This window comes from Cydia pomonella, chromosome 3, assembly GCF_033807575.1.
Source record: "Cydia pomonella isolate Wapato2018A chromosome 3, ilCydPomo1, whole genome shotgun sequence".
Taxonomy (NCBI): Eukaryota; Metazoa; Arthropoda; class Insecta; order Lepidoptera; family Tortricidae; genus Cydia; species Cydia pomonella.
Window position 1 is genome coordinate 22,494,050 of NC_084705.1, and position 18,464 is coordinate 22,512,513.

An 18,464-nucleotide genomic window follows, 5' to 3' on the forward strand; every position below is an offset into this window, starting at 1 on the left:
TGGCACATAATTAGCAATGTTTCAAAAATAATAATTCCATGACGGGAAAAAATTGACAATTACAGTTCAATCACCAACCTTCAAATTATTAATGGTGAAAATATTATTTTCCTAGCATTATGCATTTTAAACTATTCGACCAGATGCTAAAAGCTAGAATTTACAGGTCATAAAACGTTACAAGGAGACTTTATCAGCCTACAGGAAAACACAAACTAATCGGAGGTCTGGGACAAACAACAAGATTTTGGGAAAAAAAGTCCCAAGGTCAAGGTCAGATTTATCCCAAAAATTCAAAGAAACTTCTAGAAAGATAAAGATGATTCACCTCAGAGGTGGCTATAAGAGCTATCGAGCAATTAAACAGCCAAATCGGACTGTTAAATAGATACAAGCTATAACACTAGCTCAAGTATTGTACGACCCAGTATTGACAAAATTCGAAGGTTGCCTGTTGTTGGACGACAAGACGTATGTAAAACTCGATTTTAATCAACTACTCGGTTCGAAGTTTTATATGGCTTATAATAGAGGTAATTTACCCGAAAAATATAAGTTCGAGAAACTTGACAAGTTCGTAAAAAAAACATATGACATGGCAAGGAATTTATAATTGCGGCTGTAAGACGAAAAGTTTTATAACATAGTCAACAATGAAGTCGGACCTTTATATTAAAGAGTCCTTAGAGAAATGAGTATTGGCATTTATTAGAACCCATAACGGTCCTGTGAAATGAGGGCCAGATTTAGCCAGCTGCCACTACTCAAAAAAAGTTTTGGCATGGTATGCTAATAATCAGACCAATTACATGAATATTTGAGAGAGAGAATCCCGCGATCCCGCGAGATGAATCCCGCGGATCGAATTGTCCCCAATTTCAATCTATCAAAAACTACTGGGCAATCATGAAAATTTTTTTTAAATAAGACTAGTCAAATTGTCCATGGTATTCAATTCATTGCAATCTACAAGAAATAAACACGCCAAAAATGTCGACATAAGTGTTGTGCAGAAAATGACGGGGTCAATTATGAAAACAGTTCGTAATTATTTACATAAGAGATTTTTTTTTTTAATTTATACATATATGAAAGCTTTATACATTACTATTTAAAATTCACCATTCATAACTTTCTTATTTTATTAACTTAAAAAAATAACAATCTTCTAGTGCGTACCAATTCTATATGAACTATGCTTTATGTAAACGACACTATAAATACTCAGATTTAATTTTGGAGATAAGTTATGACTTAATCACTACTTTTGAGCTTATAAAAATTCTAATCTGAAAAAAAAAAAACGAATTGTAGGTACAAACATGTATACCTGGTGTCCCCTAATTGATTAAATCAGCATCATTAGATGGATATAAATAATTACAAATAAAGATAATTTTTCTTGGCATAACATTAAAACGGCTTTAAAGTGTATAATATTAATAATTATATCGCATAATACCTACTATGGAAACAAGTCTTGAAACTATGCTGGATGGCCTTTTCGTAGAATTCTAGAGATCCTTCTTGAACATTAATTTACTTCATTCGTCCCTGAAAACTATCTCTAAAGAGAAGCAACTACGGTCATCCCTCGACATATTCATTCAACCCTCCACAAGAATAACCTGCTGGCAGTCGCAGCAGCAAAGTTGGCTAGCCGCCAGCGGTAACTTATACCAGACGCTTTAAAGTTGTCAAAAAAATATTGTAACTTTATTTACTCTCACTCTTGATTTTTATGTATGATACCCAGGGAACTATTACTCACATAAAGTTTGTGTGTCTGTGTGAAACTTTATGTGGGTCTGGGGCATGGTTGGGCGCCTCCAATTGGTCTGGGTACTTTCGAAACGGTTTGTATACCTGTTATCATCCACTTTGTAACTAAATTGTGATGTTCCCAGGTAAACGTAAATTGGACGGGGGTCACCAGAACCAAGGGGGGGAGACGAAACGCCGGTTGGGCGCAGCGGCGGCGGCGGCGTGCGGCTGGGGCGCGCCGCTGGCGCAGCAGCCGCTGCCGCCCGCCGAGCTGAGCTAGACGACCGACCGACCGTCGCCGCCGCGTCACGTCGCCTCCCGCCGCCCGCACGGCGCGCGAGCCCCTGTCCTGGAGACACTACAAGCTGCGCAGGGGAGCCCTCGTTCGCCACCGCTAGCACGGTTCATGGTTACGTTTACGTTACGTTTACGCCGATCCTACCCCTCCGTGACGGCGGGATCGATCTACTTTTTTCTTTATATATGTGTTTTTTTTTATTTGATTTCACGTTTTCAATTTTGTATCGCGTCGATTCCGTAAAAAATCTTAAAGTAGGACGTTATGAAATGTTTCGAATATAAGTTTCCCGTTATGCTTACGTTTTCAAGTATCGTATTAGCCGTATATGTTTAATATATACTATATTGTAAGCGGCGCGGCCGCGGTTGCCTGTTTGCGGCCGCGCCTGGGTCTCGACCCAACGACTGTCTGTTTTTTTTAATACATGTTATTCAATATATTTTATTTCTGCGAACGCATTTTGCGATGTGATGTGTATTTTAGCAGTAATTATTATATTATAAGGAGTTTGACTGTTGTTTTTTGACATACTTACAACTTAGGATACTTGCGAATGAACTATTGGAATGAACTGGAAATAAACTACACGACGACACTAGCAACTATGGCTAAAATAGTAAAACCCTTTAATCGATAACATTTCCCAACTGTGTTCCTGCTTTAGTTTTTTGCTTTATTTTACATATGTCCCTTAAATATATTAGTGTGAGGAAGTAGTATTGTAAAAGTTCAGGATTCTGTAATCTTTATTGCTGTACTAATTTATATTTCTACCACATAGCATATCCGTACTGTTAGAACTCTGACCTATATCAATCTTGTATCAGTTTAATATGTGGAATAAATTTGCAAAACTGTGTTTGCCTTATTAAATAACTACTTTTTTTTCATAATTCACCGATTGGAAAACTTGTGCATATACTATTTTATTAAGACGATACTGGACGACTGCTTCTACATATAAACGTACTCCCCATTGGTTTGTTCCTGGTTCATCGTATTCTTGATTCGTCGTATTCTTGTTTCGTCGGAATTATATACATGTAATTAAATATGTCGTGCAGTAAACCAGTATTTACTAAATATGAAGATATATATCACGACATATTTAATTGTATGTATATAATTCCGACGAAACAAGAATACGACGAATCAGGAATCCAACGAAACAGGAATACGACGAACCAGGAACAAACCTCCCCATTTTTCTCCCTATGTACAGTCAGCGTCAAATACTTTGTAGCAGTCAAAGTGGCCAAATAGTTCGGTACACCATACTAAATATAGGGTGTACCGAACTATTTGGCTACTTTGGTTGCTACAAAGTATTTGACGCTGACTGTACATAGGTCCCTCCCTGGCGCCCTCATCCATCCCTGTCCCTGTGTACATATATTATTATATAACATATTTTTTCACATCACCCATTCGGAAAAGGGCTTTTTCTGCCCTGCTAGGAGGGACCAAAGCAACACTGTTCTAGGACACAATTATTTTTAACATACTTTTTTTTAGCTTAAATAAAGAGCAGTATACGGCACATGGTAGCGAAATTATTTCCACCTTGGGCGTTAACACTTGAATCCCTCACTACATGTAAGTTGTGGTTGAATAAAGATTTTATCTATCTATCTACTCTCGGGATTCTAATATATAATCCTTTGCTTCGTTCAGAATGCAATGTAGGCCCTCACTGTCAATATGTCATTTTGCTCCCTTGTGACACTTATAATTGGAACATCTAGAATATCTGTCTTATCATAATATGATGAATATTGATATTGTATGAAATTGTGTAGAAAAAAAAACCTAACTATATGGTAAACGAAATACTATGTGGGACACATATCATTTAATATGCCGGTTTGTATCGTAGTGTACTTTACCGAGTCTTAATATGACTTTAAAATACAAAATTATATTTTAAAACTATTTAATTGACGATGAACGTTTTACATGGTTGATATGAAAAAGTGCAAGAGACTAGTAGACATACGATTATTATTTCACATCACCCATTCGGAAAAGGGCTTTTTCTTCCCTGCTAGGAGGGATCAAAGGGACAATTTTCGTTTTTAGGATACGATTTTATTTCTTTTTTGCATACATTTTGGAATATAATAATTTCCTCATAGGTGATGTGAAAAGCAGTATGTGCTATATATGGTAGCAAAATTATTTCTACCTTGGGCATTAATTCTTTACCGTATATGCAACCATACATGGCAGTCATGATCAACTCTATTGACAGCTATTAAATTTCATAGGTAATTCAATAAAATATTTTTATGACGCGTTAAGGGGTCACTTGAATCCCTCACTACGTTCAGGATTCAATTTTAGAATCCCTCGCTACGCTCGGGATTTAATTGCTTCGTGCAGGATTCCATGTTCGCCCTCGCCGTCAATATGTCTGTCTCGTGACACAATCTACTATTAATAACAGTGAAATTAGCGCCTGTTCAATGTTGACGGCAAAACACACGCGCACTGAATCTCGCAGCAGACGCAGACTAACTTCAGGAGTCTGAACACGGTTTATTACCCAGACAGGCAATGGGATTACCTTATCCCACATTTTTTTGGTTACAGGGACATATATCTAATTATTATTAATACCATTTCATACAAAATGTTCAATACGGTTGCAAATCTATTTAATACGCTTCTTAAGACACTTGTTTTTGCCGCCTGGTAAAGCCTTAATATTAACTATCCAATTTTATAAGAATATTTTCCACAATGTCAATATTCAGATAAAAATAGGGACTACGTTTGTATAGAGAACCGATCGTCCTCTTTCCTCTGGTCGTGTGTACACATTTTGGACGAAACGAAAATATTACAGTCTGACCAAGCTAATGTGCTATCAAAATCACTCCGGAGTTAGCTTGGCCTCACTCTATACACGACACGAGCTTATTGCCCATATATATTAGTGTAATTTCATCCGTTGATCGATTCGTGGGATAGTCAAAGTATTAAATATCGACACGAACAAAGGGCCAAAACATGTACCTACACACGACCTTAGAAACGTATGGGCAGTAAGGTCGTAAATATATTTTTGGTACTTTTTAGGGTTCCGTACCCAAAGGGTCAAACGGGACCCTATTACTGAGACTTCGCTCCGTCCGTCTGTCACCAGGCTGTATCTAATGAACCGTGATAGCTAGACAGTTGAAATTTTCACAATGATGTATTTCTGTTGCCGTTGTAACAACAAATACTAAAAACAGAATAAAATAAATATTTAAGGGGGGGCTCCCATACAACAAACATAATTTTTTTGCCGTTTTTATAAATAATGGCACGGAACCCTTCGTGCGCGAGTCCGACTCGCACTTGGCCGGTTTTTCCGTGTTGATATTTAAATTATTTAATACTTTGACTATCCAACGAATTTACCAACTGATGCCATTACCTATTGGTAGAGGAGCACAAGAGGGAATTTTTGTAGTTACTGAGCGTGAGCGTGTCAGACACTGGCATATATGTATATCTAAGGACGGGCCTTACGGACAATAAGAATGGGGCCAGTACAGCGGTGTCACGCACACTAATTTGAGCCAATCGTGCGGTCTAACGCCGCAACGCTATTGGTTGATGAGTTCGCACCCCGCGCGTGATTTGTCGCAACTAGTTCCGTTAGAGTTTGACTTTGGTTTCCTCTCGTAAACAACCAATTTGATGAAAGTGCAACTGTAGCCTTACCACGAGTTTGACTCTACATATTAACTGACATGTTCGTAAATTACTTTCTATACATCTCGCTTGCACTAATACGAGCCATACCAGTACGACGGTAACGTATGCCAGTACGAGCGAGATGCATATAAAATAAATTACGCTATAGCAAATATGTCAGTGTCAAACTCGTGGTAAGTCTACTTACTGATTATGAAGACCACGGGCGATATATGGAACTTGCCTGTTATAATTGGGTGTATTTTTTGTTGTAATGATAGTGATTTATATAAGTTTTTTTGGAATCAATTTTGTTATTATTTAAGTTGTATATAATGTATATGATAATATAAATAAATGTAATGGGTGTATTATGATTTTTGATGTAGGCAGTGTTGAAAATGGTGAGGGGTAGGTGTGAGAGGTATTTGAGGTAGACGGTGGTGGTGAAGGTAGACGGGGTTCTGAGGTTGGGGTTTGAGGGGTTAGGGCTTGACGAGTCAGGCTTTGAGAGGTTAAGGGGTCGAGGGGGCGGTGAATTGATGGGTCGGAGACTAAGGGGTTGGGAGTTGAGGAATCGTGAGGTAGGAGTTGAGTGGTCGGGGGTTGGAAGTTGAGGAATTGGGGGTTAGGATTAGGAGTTAAAGGGTCTGGGGTTGAGGGGTCGGGGAATAGCGGTTGAAGGTTTGGTGTTGGTGGTTCAGGGTCAAGGGTTTCAGTGATCAGGGGTTGATGTGCTGTGAGGTTGAGTGATCGGTTGAAGGATTGGGCTAGTGGCGGGGCGGAGGATAGATTTAGAGTAGTGGCAGGAATGATTTCCCAGACGCATTCGAGGAAAATCCTAATTATTTATTAAAGTTAACGAATTTAGTGTTAATCATGATTGTGTTTTTTATTAATGCGTCACGCGTTACTCGTAAGCTCTTAACAATGCCTTATAACTACACAAAAAAAGTAAACCGACTTACACACGACACATACTTAAAAAAGGATAATACTTTATTTTATCCTTTTTGAAGTCAGTTTACTTTTTTTTGTAAAAAGTTTTTCTATTCTCTACAATTCTTAGACGTAAACATCATCGGAGCTCGTCGGACGTCGGATAAGAAAACGTTTGTGCCATACGCCACTTACATTGGTTTGCAGGAGAGCGAAAAGAAGCAAAAAAAAATATTTTTCATATCACCAGTTGGTAAAAGATCTCTTGGTACTTCAAAAACGAATAAGAAAATTGGGTTTTATCCGCATGTGTGGCAGAGTAATTTATTGCTAATTATGAGTTGTTTATTCATGTTAGCTGATGGAATAGGGAGTATTACTGCAATGTTCTGCTGCCAGAGTGCAGCACTAGCACCTTTTGTAAACCATAGAGTAACTTATACATACTGTGCCTTAAACTGTTTTTTTACAAGTTTTCACAGATAATATGACATTGATGCGGCGGTCAAGGCGGTTTGTTTACAAAGGGCCCAGCGGGAAACGCGAAAGTCGAAATTAGGTTATCTGCCTCTTCATCGCTCGAATATGCTAGAGTGATAGAGAGGTTAGATTGTGATAGTGGCACCCCCTACTCCGAGTGTCGCGTAATATTCCCTTTTGATTTTTAAATGATGATTTTAATAACATGCATTTAGATTTCATTTTATTTGATGTTTTACAGTAAGTATTTTCCTCGGGTTGGTGTGGTGAAAAATTTGTTTATTCCTCGTAAGTCGTTCCTCGAATCGCTCAAAATTCCACTTTTCGAACCATTCGCTACGCTCGTGGTTCAATTTTGAAATCTATCGCTTGCTCGTCGGTTAAACAAGAACTTTTCCCCCTTGTAAAACAAATAACTATTTCGATAAGTGTTATATTTAGGAAATATTCAACTTCAAAAATATAGTTGTAATCATGAAATAAAAGCATTTTTATTATTTCCATTCCGTTTTTGATGAATAAATGTTAAACGTACAATGACATGACACAAAGTTTTGGATATGTCACAAGTTTTGTGATAATTTTGTAACCGAGTATTAATTATATTAATATAATTGGGATGCTCATATTGATCTCGTATGTATTAAGTTAAGGGCAGTTATGGCAAAAATCTTACGTAATAGAATCCCGTTTAAAACTCGGTTAGATATTTATAACGCGCTTGTTGAAAGTATTATTTCATCATCATCTCCTTCCTTGCCGTATCCGGCAATGGCGACTCCATCAACAAATCTTATCCGGATTATGAAATGCCCTTATGTGGCTCGCAAAACCAAACTTTGTTTTGAAGATGCGGTCACACGATGCGCAATGGAGTTGTCCAGTCGAGTTGCGGGTGTATGTGTAGGAGGGCTTAGGTCGCGTCTTGCGGATATGACGCTTAGCATCTAGGTCTTTCAGACGCTGCTGCTCAAATTGAGCTACTTTCTTGTGAACAGTAGAACGCCATTACGATCTTTGCAATGCAATGCCCTCCCAGCAGTCAGTCGGTATCCCGCAAGCGACGAGGTGGCGTTTGAGAACGTCTTTATGTCGCAGGTATTGGCCCCCCTGCTTCCGCTTTCCACAAGAGAGCTCCGAGTAGAAAATTGCTTTGGGCAATCTCTCATTCTCCATACGCACGACATGGCCACACCACCTTAGCTGATGCTTCATGATCAGTGCTTCAATACCAGGCATCCCGACGCGACGTAAAACTTCCGTGTTCAGTACCTTGTCTTGCCACTTTATACCTAGAATTGAGCGCAGACAACGTAGGTGGAAGGTGTCCAGTTTTTTCATATCTGATTTATAGCTGCACCACGTTTCTGAGGCATAAAGCAGAGTGGGTATGATGATAGCTTTGTAAACCATAATTTTTGTGGACAACTTCAAATCGTGCGACCTCCAAACACGGTTGCTGAGCTTGCCAAATGCAGCAGCTGCATTGGCTATGCGTGATGGTATTTCAGACGCTAAGGTATTGTCATTGCGGAGTTGGCTTCCTAAGTACCTGAAGCGCGGCACTTCTTCAAGAGCTTTGTTATCCAGATTGATACTGGAGTATTCCATGTGACAGCCCCTAGGTGGTTGTACAAGAATTTACGTTATTGCCGCACTTATCACCAAGCCAAACTTACAGCATGACGCATGGAGAGAGTCCACGTACGACTGGAGAGATTCTGCTGAATCAGCCATAAGGCAAACGTCATCCGCGTAAAGTATGTCCAATATCGAGTGCTTCGTGACTTTACTTTTGGCCCTAAAGCGCGACAAATCGAAAATGGACTTATCTGATCTGGAGCTAATTTCTATACGTCCACTACACGTTTTTGTCGCATCCTTCAGCACAGCACTACTTCATACGGTCTATGTACTTAGTTACGGTCGCACATTTAAGCCTTATCTTGACAAAATATATTATATTATTTACAGGTTAGGCTAGTGAAGGTTGTTGTACCCCTTAATATTAAAACCAGTCTTAAATCTGATAAAGATGTCTTTAGTAAGTATGTGTAAAGTTTTACCAATACACACGAAATTTAAAAATAAAACATTAAAAGAACAGTATTTTAGGACCGAAAAACAGCATTTGTTTGATCAACCAAAAACGACCGAATTTTAAAATTTTTATGGGTGAAGAACATCGGAATCTGGGGGCACGGTAGTGCCCCCGTCAAGACGACCAAAGCGAAGCGCAAGGGCACTGCGTACCTTTTCTCGAAGCGCTTCATTGGTTTTTTGAACCCTCATAACTTGGGGTTGGATTATACCAGATAAACGAAATTCTCGAGATATAATGTCAAAATTGGACTTATTAAGCATAAAAAAATTCGATTGCATAGCTCTCATACTTTAGATATTATTCATATCTAAAAATCTCGATTTGGTCACTGTCACTCACTCACTGATGATCATCAAAACCCTTAGGGTACTTCCTGAAGTCCTAGGAAGCTGAAATTTGGTATGTAGGATAGTAGTACATCAACAACAAAAAAAAATAGTATAAGAATAGTTTTCAACCTCAAAATCACCCCGTAATGGTGAAAAGGGGAAGGTGTTACGGGGGAAAAGAGGTTGAAATTTGTAAGGTAAAATAGTAAAAAAAGCAGATTGTATAATATATGTCCCCGAATACGTATTTCACGATTTTTAATAGTAAATCACCCCCTTTTAAATTATGGGATGGAAGATTGTCATAAGCACCTTACAAAAAGAAGTGAAATCCCATCAAAAACATCTTCATGTAAAATGTTGCCAAGACGAAATCATAAGACACGCACTGTCAATAAGTTATCAGATATATTGTAGAGCCAAGCTTCTAACTCTACAAACGCTAACTTCACAAACTCTCCACCTTAGTCAAAATATATAGTTTTTGTCAAGATTGCGGTAACTCGTTGGCCGCGGCATATACGCAGGCAATAATGCAGGTGTATACGAGTTTTCAGCTTATTATTTCTCATTCAGAGGTACAACCCTTAATTTCACTGGGTCATAGGCATATTCACCATCGCTGACGCGAGCCAATTGAACCACAGCCCCAAATTTCATAAAGTAAAGAACCTAAGTAGGGAAAAGGATACCCTACAATACAATTGAAATCAGTTTTAGTCCACTTCGTTGTTGTGGAGAATGCTTCTTCAGTTCAAATCCGGAAATTATTACCAACTATTAGTACCTAGGTATGTTGTTGGGCATAGTACTGGGACCCCAAAACTGCCGGGAAACAGTAATAGTGTAGTCAGTGCAACACAGGAAAAATCTCTCGCGCAATGAGATCATGAAAATGGCTCCCGCCTCGTTGCACCCGAAATATTTATCTAATGCAAAATACGTATGGTACGCGTGTGGGGTAACAAATTAAAGCAGATATGTGAAATCACTTGAATGTATTTAAAAGAAAAGGTGACCTCCAAATAAAACTAGGAATATTTTAAAATCGTGTATTCATCTATCGGTGAATGATATCGATGAATCGGTGTATCAAAATATATAGTTTTTGTCAAGATTGCGGTAACTCGTTGGCCGCGGCATATACGCAGGCAATAATGCAGGTGTATACGAGTTTTCAGCTTATTATTTCTCATTCAGAGGTACAACCCTTAATTTCACTGGGTCATAGGCATATTCACCATCGCTGACGCGAGCCAATTGAACCACAGCCCCAAATTTCATAAAGTAAAGAACCTAAGTAGGGAAAAGGATACCCTACAATACAATTGAAATCAGTTTTAGTCCACTTCGTTGTTGTGGAGAATGCTTCTTCAGTTCAAATCCGGAAATTATTACCAACTATTAGTACCTAGGTATGTTGTTGGGCATAGTACTGGGACCCCAAAACTGCCGGGAAACAGTAATAGTGTAGTCAGTGCAACACAGGAAAAATCTCTCGCGCAATGAGATCATGAAAATGGCTCCCGCCTCGTTGCACCCGAAATATTTATCTAATGCAAAATACGTATGGTACGCGTGTGGGGTAACAAATTAAAGCAGATATGTGAAATCACTTGAATGTATTTAAAAGAAAAGGTGACCTCCAAATAAAACTAGGAATATTTTAAAATCGTGTATTCATCTATCGGTGCGTAAGTGTTCGGCGTCTCGCGCCGGCGCTTCGTCATACCGTGTCGCGAGGCGCAGCAAGGCGCGCGGCGCAGGCTTGCGGCGCCCTCGGACGCGGCGGCGGGCGCGGCGGCGGCGGCGGGCGGCGTGGGCGGCGCCGCCGGCACCACGCCGCCGCGCCAGCCGCGGCCAGCGCCCCGCCCGCTAACAGAGCCCACCACCACGCGAAGCCCTCCGCCGGCGCGTCGCCGCCGCCGCCTAGCGATAGTCGTCCAAACTATATTGCCACACACCCTACGACCACTGGTACACTACTGCACCAAATCAAATGCTCTCATAAGTGGCATTGACTCTACGTCCTTCGTTATTATAAACTAACTACAAGAAACGGTGTAATGGCATACAGACGGATGGACCGAAGGTCATTCTTTACCAGCTCGCATTTTATAACAAAGGAGAGGCAAATAAATGGTAGAGTTACCAACGTAGGATGCCTTCGTTCCACATGAGAGAGGATGACCTCGAGGCCAAATAATTTCATATTATATTATAATTATTTCATTTTGTTCTGGTACGTCCCCCCCCCCCTCATGAGTTTTGCTCGCACCATTCAGACAAGTTCGAGCGAAATGCACGCGCGACTGATAACTAAATATAATTTTGATGTCAAAATATACGTTCTAATTGGCATCCTAAATCGCTACTTTCCCTTCCACTATTCGCGGTATTCAATTCAGTTACATGACCTACTCGTAAGAAATGAGGAGGTAAAGATACGCGTATGGTCAGAGCGGTATGCAGGCTGCAAACCATGTATGGCAGAGTACATATCTCTCTCCTACACTTACGCCACACAAAATATACCTAATAATGCGACATACTGATACGGTGGATAGTGTACCTATTTACTGAAGAGACGCAATCTGTTCAATAGTGCTGGCGAACGCCACCACCGATTTTCCTATAACACCAGTCAGTTTGAACGGTTTGCATAAATTAAAGGATAAAAGGTTCGAACAGTTGACGTAAAGTAAATGCAACTTCAGATAACATGATCCTTGAGAACAGTGTCATTGGTTTCACAGTTTTCGGCCGTGATCGTGATAGTTACTAATATTTGTATAGATTGGTGCGTTTGTAACCATCTTCATCGCGATTAATATTGGTCAATGACGTCAATTAAGTCAACTTAAAAAATTACGATACGTATGATTAAGATACGTTAGTATTATTTTGCCATGATTAACAGAAAACGGGAGTCGTCAATTTAAATTAGATCACGTCGTGTAATTTTTTTGTCGTAGCAAGATTAAAGACGAGTAATATGTGCCTATTATTTTTCTGTTCCGAAATGTAAAATCATGGAAGTTTCGGATACACAAACAAAACAACAAAAGAAGATTACACGAGCGATAAAACCAAAGATTGCAATCTTTTTTGGAAAGCTTTACGATATTTCAGGATGGTTAGTTGATTAAACAAATGTTTTAATAAGCTTAAACAGCCACTAAATACTGAAATCTTGTAAGGCTTCAAATTAGAGGTTCATTTATATACTAATTATTTAGATCGTTTTTTAGCGTAATTTTAAACAGCTTATTACAACATGCAACATAAATATTTTATCTATAAGTTTTAGAGAATGAAAGCAGATTGTGAATTTGGAAAAGCGATGGTACCGCGGGTAAATTACATAGCAGGGAGCGCGGCACGAAGCGGCACACCACGTTATTTGCTAACTACCAGTACCTGCACCACTAAATAAACAACTTTAGTGTTGAACCAATACGTATGAATACAATTAAGACCACGTCAAGTATACACGGATAAAACCAAACTATAAAAACAAAAGACATCAACGAGCGACGAACCGATATCCATGCATTTCATTAATCGGCAGAGCTTAGGCATCTACCTGTACCTAGTTTGTTTTATTATTTCGGTTGATTTGTACAAAAAGTATTGTACACAATTAGCTTTTCAAATCTCGTATCTTATTTAGGCCACTAAGTTTACTGAGTGGCTTAAACATGATACTAGATTGATAAGTTCTTTACTATTATTATGTCACGATTCTATAAAAACTATTTTCAAACTGCTGTCCGTTTACTCTTCTTAATTCTGAATATCAGTATCTAAGCAGGCATAGGTAAAGCAAATAGTTACGCCGCGTTCTTAGTAGGTACCTATATAAAGAGGACTGGTAGCTAACAATAATTATATTACACTTTATACATAAAAGCAAAAATTCATTGATTTCATAGATGTGTACAATTTAATAAAAATCGGGCCCCCCGAGTATGATAGCTCAAAAAGATAGTGCTGTACGGCGTCATACGTTTTGTGGTAACTGAATTGTCAAATGTTAACTAATAACAACCAGAGATAACGCATAATGTACAGTGCCATCTACATTAGCTGTCTGATTCGAAGCACGACTTGTCTTAGACTTTACACATCCAATTCAGTCAAATTATGGGACTCGTACAAGTTAACAGAAAATACTTAATGCTGATTTCGACATCACAGATGGAGTTACAATACATGTATGTACCTATTGCATATTTAGACCCATCAAATTAGATAAAGAAAGCGTTTTGAGGAATTCATTCCCAGCAAGCTGGAAATCATTTTAATACCTTCATTTGGTCCTCAATGCCTGTGATATGAGTTTACACAATCCCAGGCGTGCATAAATGTTGGGAGCCTTGGAGATATTTTCCTTGACACTTTTTCCTTGGCTTGCCCAACCAGTTGATGTAGAAGGAACCCACCATCAATTACAATGGCAGTACGAGCAAGGTTTGGTGTTTTAGACACTTGTGAAAATACAAAATGGCGGCCAGATATCAATTTTATCATGATTGAAGCATTTTTTTCGGCGGACAAACCGTTTTCCACCTAAACTGAAACAGAGCAAAAATTTTTGCACACCTCCTGGGATTGCGCAAACTCGGATTACATGCATTCCTGGGAATAAATTCTTCGGCAAAATTTAATTTGATTGGCCTAATTCATTATATGTATAATATAATAAGATATAAATAAATTAAGAATATTATGGTATCCAGACAATTCTTTTTGTGTTACAATGTAGGTACAGATAAAACGCATGAATGACAGACTATGGATAATTGATAATGAATGTGTTACGGCAGTGAACTTATACGGCACAGTACGTTACATTTTTATATGGACATTGGTTAGCATTTTAAGGCAACGCGGTATTTGACATGTAAACTTTTAAGCAGTGTACCAGTGTATACGGTAAGAAATAGCAAGCGAAATTTATGTCACAAATAATAACGCCTTGAATTAAATAAATCCTGCTTGCACGGTATAAATTTCGACCCGATTAAAACAAGCGCGTGCTTCAGATTTCTTCAGAGTCCATTTTAAAAATGAATGTACAGTCGAAGGGCACAAAAGCTCTCAAAGATGAAAAGCGGAGCGAGGATCGGCCAGGGCGTGCTTGGGGCGGGCGGGAAGGACGAGTGGTGTGTAGAGACTCACGTGTGCAGCGCCCGGTCAGTGCGGGGCGGCGAGCACAAGCGAGAGCGCGGCCACGAGCGCGCCGCGCGGCGCGGCCAGCCCGGCCGCCGCCGCACCGCCTGCGCACACGCCGCGTCAGCGCTCAGCCCGGGGCCGCGCCGCGACGAGCCCGCTCGGACGCATACCCGGCGTCCGGTAACAGGTCTTACTCTAGGCTTTGTCGGAATTCGCTTTAAAGGAGCGCTTTTTCAGTCGGGCATGCGTACGAGTGGAGCGGCAGCGGATGGGAGCGACTCGTGACAGCGCACCCGCGTCAGAAGGCGCTCGGAAGGAGCGATTCTGCCGACGAGTAGCGGCGCGGGCCCCGGGCCCCATAGTGCGATGACTCAATGCAAGCTTTGTCCCATTTCAGTAAAAAACGGTAACGACTCCGAATAATTGTACTAAGAACATTTTGGCTCTAATGATAGACTCAAAAGTACAATAAAATAGAAATTTAGACTTAGGACAGCGTCACGCGCGAGATCGGAACTCTCCTGAGTCATCACAGTATTCTAGAAAGAGATAACATATAGAAAATTTAGGTTGAAATAATTATGAAATATATAACGTGTTCATGTTAATACATTTAGATGCGATTAAAATATCCTATGAAAGGGAGCGTAGTTCGTAAATAAAAAATCCGTAATCTTGCAACATAGTCAATATATTCTGCTAGTCCATCAACAATATATATTCTATCGGTATTTCTGAAACGTCGCCTAAGGCCAACTACACCTACCCTACTCTACGCTACGCAACAGCGGTCACAACACCCGGAGACAAAGATTGCATTGAACCACCGATACTGAGAAGATAAGTAGATACAGTGAACATAACATTATTCATGATACTTTAGAAATAATTAATTGTCAATTCTACTACAGTGTTGAGATACAACATCTTATAATGATAGAGAAGAAAGCGAGAGTAAGCAGCAGCGGAGAGCGCTGGCGCGCGGCCCTGCTCACTCCACTTAAGATTCAACAAGCTACATTCATCGTTATGATATAAATAGATAGATAATTTTATAATTTTCCTAGTATGCGACGACAAATGCAACAGTGTAGATACAATTCATACATAAGTGGGAATGCAAAGTGCGGTGCCAATCGTTAGTTAACAATTAAACTTTACTATTAACATTTTATAAAATCTGTTAAATTGTTAAATGTTTATACGTACCTAATGTGTAATTAAATATAAATAATACTCTAAATAACAATTCCTTACATAAGTTAATTCTATCTACCGACTTATCCTAGAAACATAGTTTTTTAATAAGTATAAGTTATGTACTTAATTTGGTTTGTAACATACTTAAGTAGGTAGGTATATTATATTATTATATCATCTTGCGTCCATGTTTTTTTAGATATGCATTTCAAACTTTGTATAGCTATTAATGTTTGGGAAACATGAATGTCCTCATTTTTTATGTTTAATTGTAAATCCCATAGAAAACTATTTTGACCCAATAACATGACATGTACATCTTAAATTTGATGAAGCTGGTTATACCATTGCGTGTACCAATAAAACATATAAATGCTTAAGTACATAATGCTTAATAGCATATTAAAGTTTAATTGATAGTTTGGCACAAATGTAGAAGTCCCCACCTGAAAGAAACCCTAATATTCGACTTGTGCAGAGGCAGCGAGCTGGAATGCTTCTTATAGTCTTACGGTGCATTGATCCCGGAATAACTAGCTGTGACTAGTAGTAGGTGGCTGTGATTAGTACCCAGGTACTAATTAAACCGAATCCCTTTTTCCACTTAAAAGTAAATACTAGTTCGCTAACGTTTTAATGAAACGGACATGAAACTATTGGAATAAGGAATTTTGGTTTTGCAAAAATTAAAACATTGCATTTTTATAATTATTACTACTATCTAATTAGTGTAAAAAGAAAACGCTGCAAAATACTCAAGATATTCATTAAGTGAAATCAACAAAATTAACACTTAAAATTAACAATATTAAAAACCGAGAAGTTTTAAATGAATCAACCAAGATATGTTGTAAAAGTATGTGGGCGCTTATAAATTGGTCGATATTCACTTTAACCCAGGCACCTATAGCCCGCTTCCGACTCGCGCCCAAAGGCATTCTCCATTCCGCAATGTATTTTCAGACCTGTGATCTGATCGAGTTGCAGATTATGCGACAGGTATCTAAACGTCGGTTATAACTGTTATAAGTATTATAAGTCCAAGGTGCAGCTCATAAAATACGGCGTTGCGTGAACAAAAGATTTCCTATGGTAGGATTTTTGATGTACATTTTTAGGGGGGAGGGGAGGGGAGGCTTTCACCTTTATCTTGATATCTATCATTTAAGCTACTAGGCCAAGTTTGGTATCGTTTTTATATAAGTCGGGGATGCCAAAATCATTTATAGTCATATTGACGCCATTCCAAAGTAAAAACATGTAACTAATAATGAATAAATATTATAGGAGATTATTACCTACACAAATTGACTAAGCCCCACACTAAGCTTAAGAAGGGTTGTGTTGTGGGTCCACAGACAACGATGTATACCTATATAATTATTATATAAATACTTAAATACAAAGAAAACACCCAAATATCGTGCTTATCACAAAAATAAACGCCCTTACCTTAAGGGTGTGAAAAGGTAGGTGGACATTTGTGTGGGAAACCAAGAACAGCTGACCCGATTTTGATGAAATCTACGTCTACATTTTTTTATATACGGTGGCTGAATGTTGCCTCTTGGAGACATACATCTCTAAGGATAATTTGATAAACTATATAATCATTTAGTTCTGACACTTAGAGATATTTGAGGTGTATATATCTCTTAAGTGTAAATAATTTTAGATATTTTTTTTGTAACTGTTTGTGTTTTTTTTTTGTAATTCGACATTTAGAGACCTTACATATCTCTAAGTAATAATAATAATATTGTTGGCAAGAATATTTTCACTTAATTGTATTTTATAATTGTTGATGTGCTTGTTTTTGCTTGTTTGTAAATTCCATGTTGACGTGTAAAAGTGCCCTTGTGGCTTATTTGCTGAATAAATGTTGAAGTTGAAGGCAAACAAGCTTACGTCTTTGATTATTTCCTCAGAAGTCGACGACGCTGCCAGCTCCATTTCCTAAATACATCTTTGGAACACATTAATTTTGCCAAAAGAAATCTTTTGTTCAGACAACGTCGTATTTGATATTTTTATGCTTGTTCCAACCACCACTACATATCAGTCAGTTCAAATCAATCGATAATCAACAAACGTATAAGTAATGCTAACAAATACTATTTCTGCATACTGTTATATATTTTCGGTATCGGATATACCAACTACCTTTGAATTTGTATTTAAAATGCAGAAACAATGAGGCCTCATGGCGCTCGTCGGATGCTCGCGGGGCGTGTAGTGTGTGTGTGTGGTGTGTGTAAGCGTGGGATACTAACAGTGCGGAGCGCGGTGGGCGGGCGTGGTGGCGCAGTGCTGCAGGCCGGAGCAGGCGGCGGCGGGCGGCAGGCAGGCGCCCGCGCACTCGGCCGCCCACGCGCCCAGCCGCGGGCACGCGCCCGCCTCCGGCACCGTCACCTCCGTCCACACGGCGCGCCAGCCCGCCGCGCCCACGGACTTGTCCGCCACTATGAACCTGCACGAGACA

The 18,464-nt window shown here is 39.2% G+C and overlaps 3 protein-coding genes across 16 annotated transcripts in view; 1 reads left to right on the plus strand and 2 right to left on the minus strand.

The window, feature by feature from the left end:
* Window positions 1-2,922, plus strand: part of LOC133516308 (heterogeneous nuclear ribonucleoprotein R-like) — a 40,844-nt gene extending 37,922 nt beyond the window's left edge. For 7 of the 9 annotated variants that reach the window (XM_061849167.1, XM_061849168.1, XM_061849166.1 and 4 more), the window contains one exon: window positions 1,908-2,922. In XM_061849167.1, the coding sequence (XP_061705151.1) occupies window positions 1,908-2,044 (137 nt within the window). In that variant the 3' untranslated portion in view covers window positions 2,045-2,922. The remainder of the gene's footprint in view (window positions 1-1,907) is intronic. The other 2 variants (XM_061849171.1, XM_061849176.1) reach the window with 2 other exon arrangements.
* Window positions 2,923-11,209: 8,287 nt separating this feature from the next.
* Window positions 11,210-15,142, minus strand: LOC133516664 (protein FAM246C-like). Its single transcript, XM_061849684.1, has 3 exons — window positions 15,034-15,142; window positions 14,789-14,908; window positions 11,210-11,533 (listed from the first exon to the last, which is right to left on the minus strand). Exons 1-3 carry the CDS (start codon window positions 15,140-15,142, stop codon window positions 11,331-11,333), a joined length of 432 nt encoding a protein of 143 aa, XP_061705668.1. The 3' UTR covers window positions 11,210-11,330.
* A 313-nt stretch (window positions 15,143-15,455) lies between these two features.
* Window positions 15,456-18,464, minus strand: part of LOC133516310 (dorsal-ventral patterning tolloid-like protein 1) — a 134,532-nt gene continuing 131,523 nt past the window's right edge. For all 6 annotated transcript variants that reach the window (XM_061849179.1, XM_061849178.1, XM_061849181.1 and 3 more), the window contains one exon: window positions 15,456-18,452. In XM_061849179.1, the coding sequence (XP_061705163.1) occupies window positions 18,251-18,452 (202 nt within the window). In that variant the 3' untranslated portion in view covers window positions 15,456-18,250. The remainder of the gene's footprint in view (window positions 18,453-18,464) is intronic.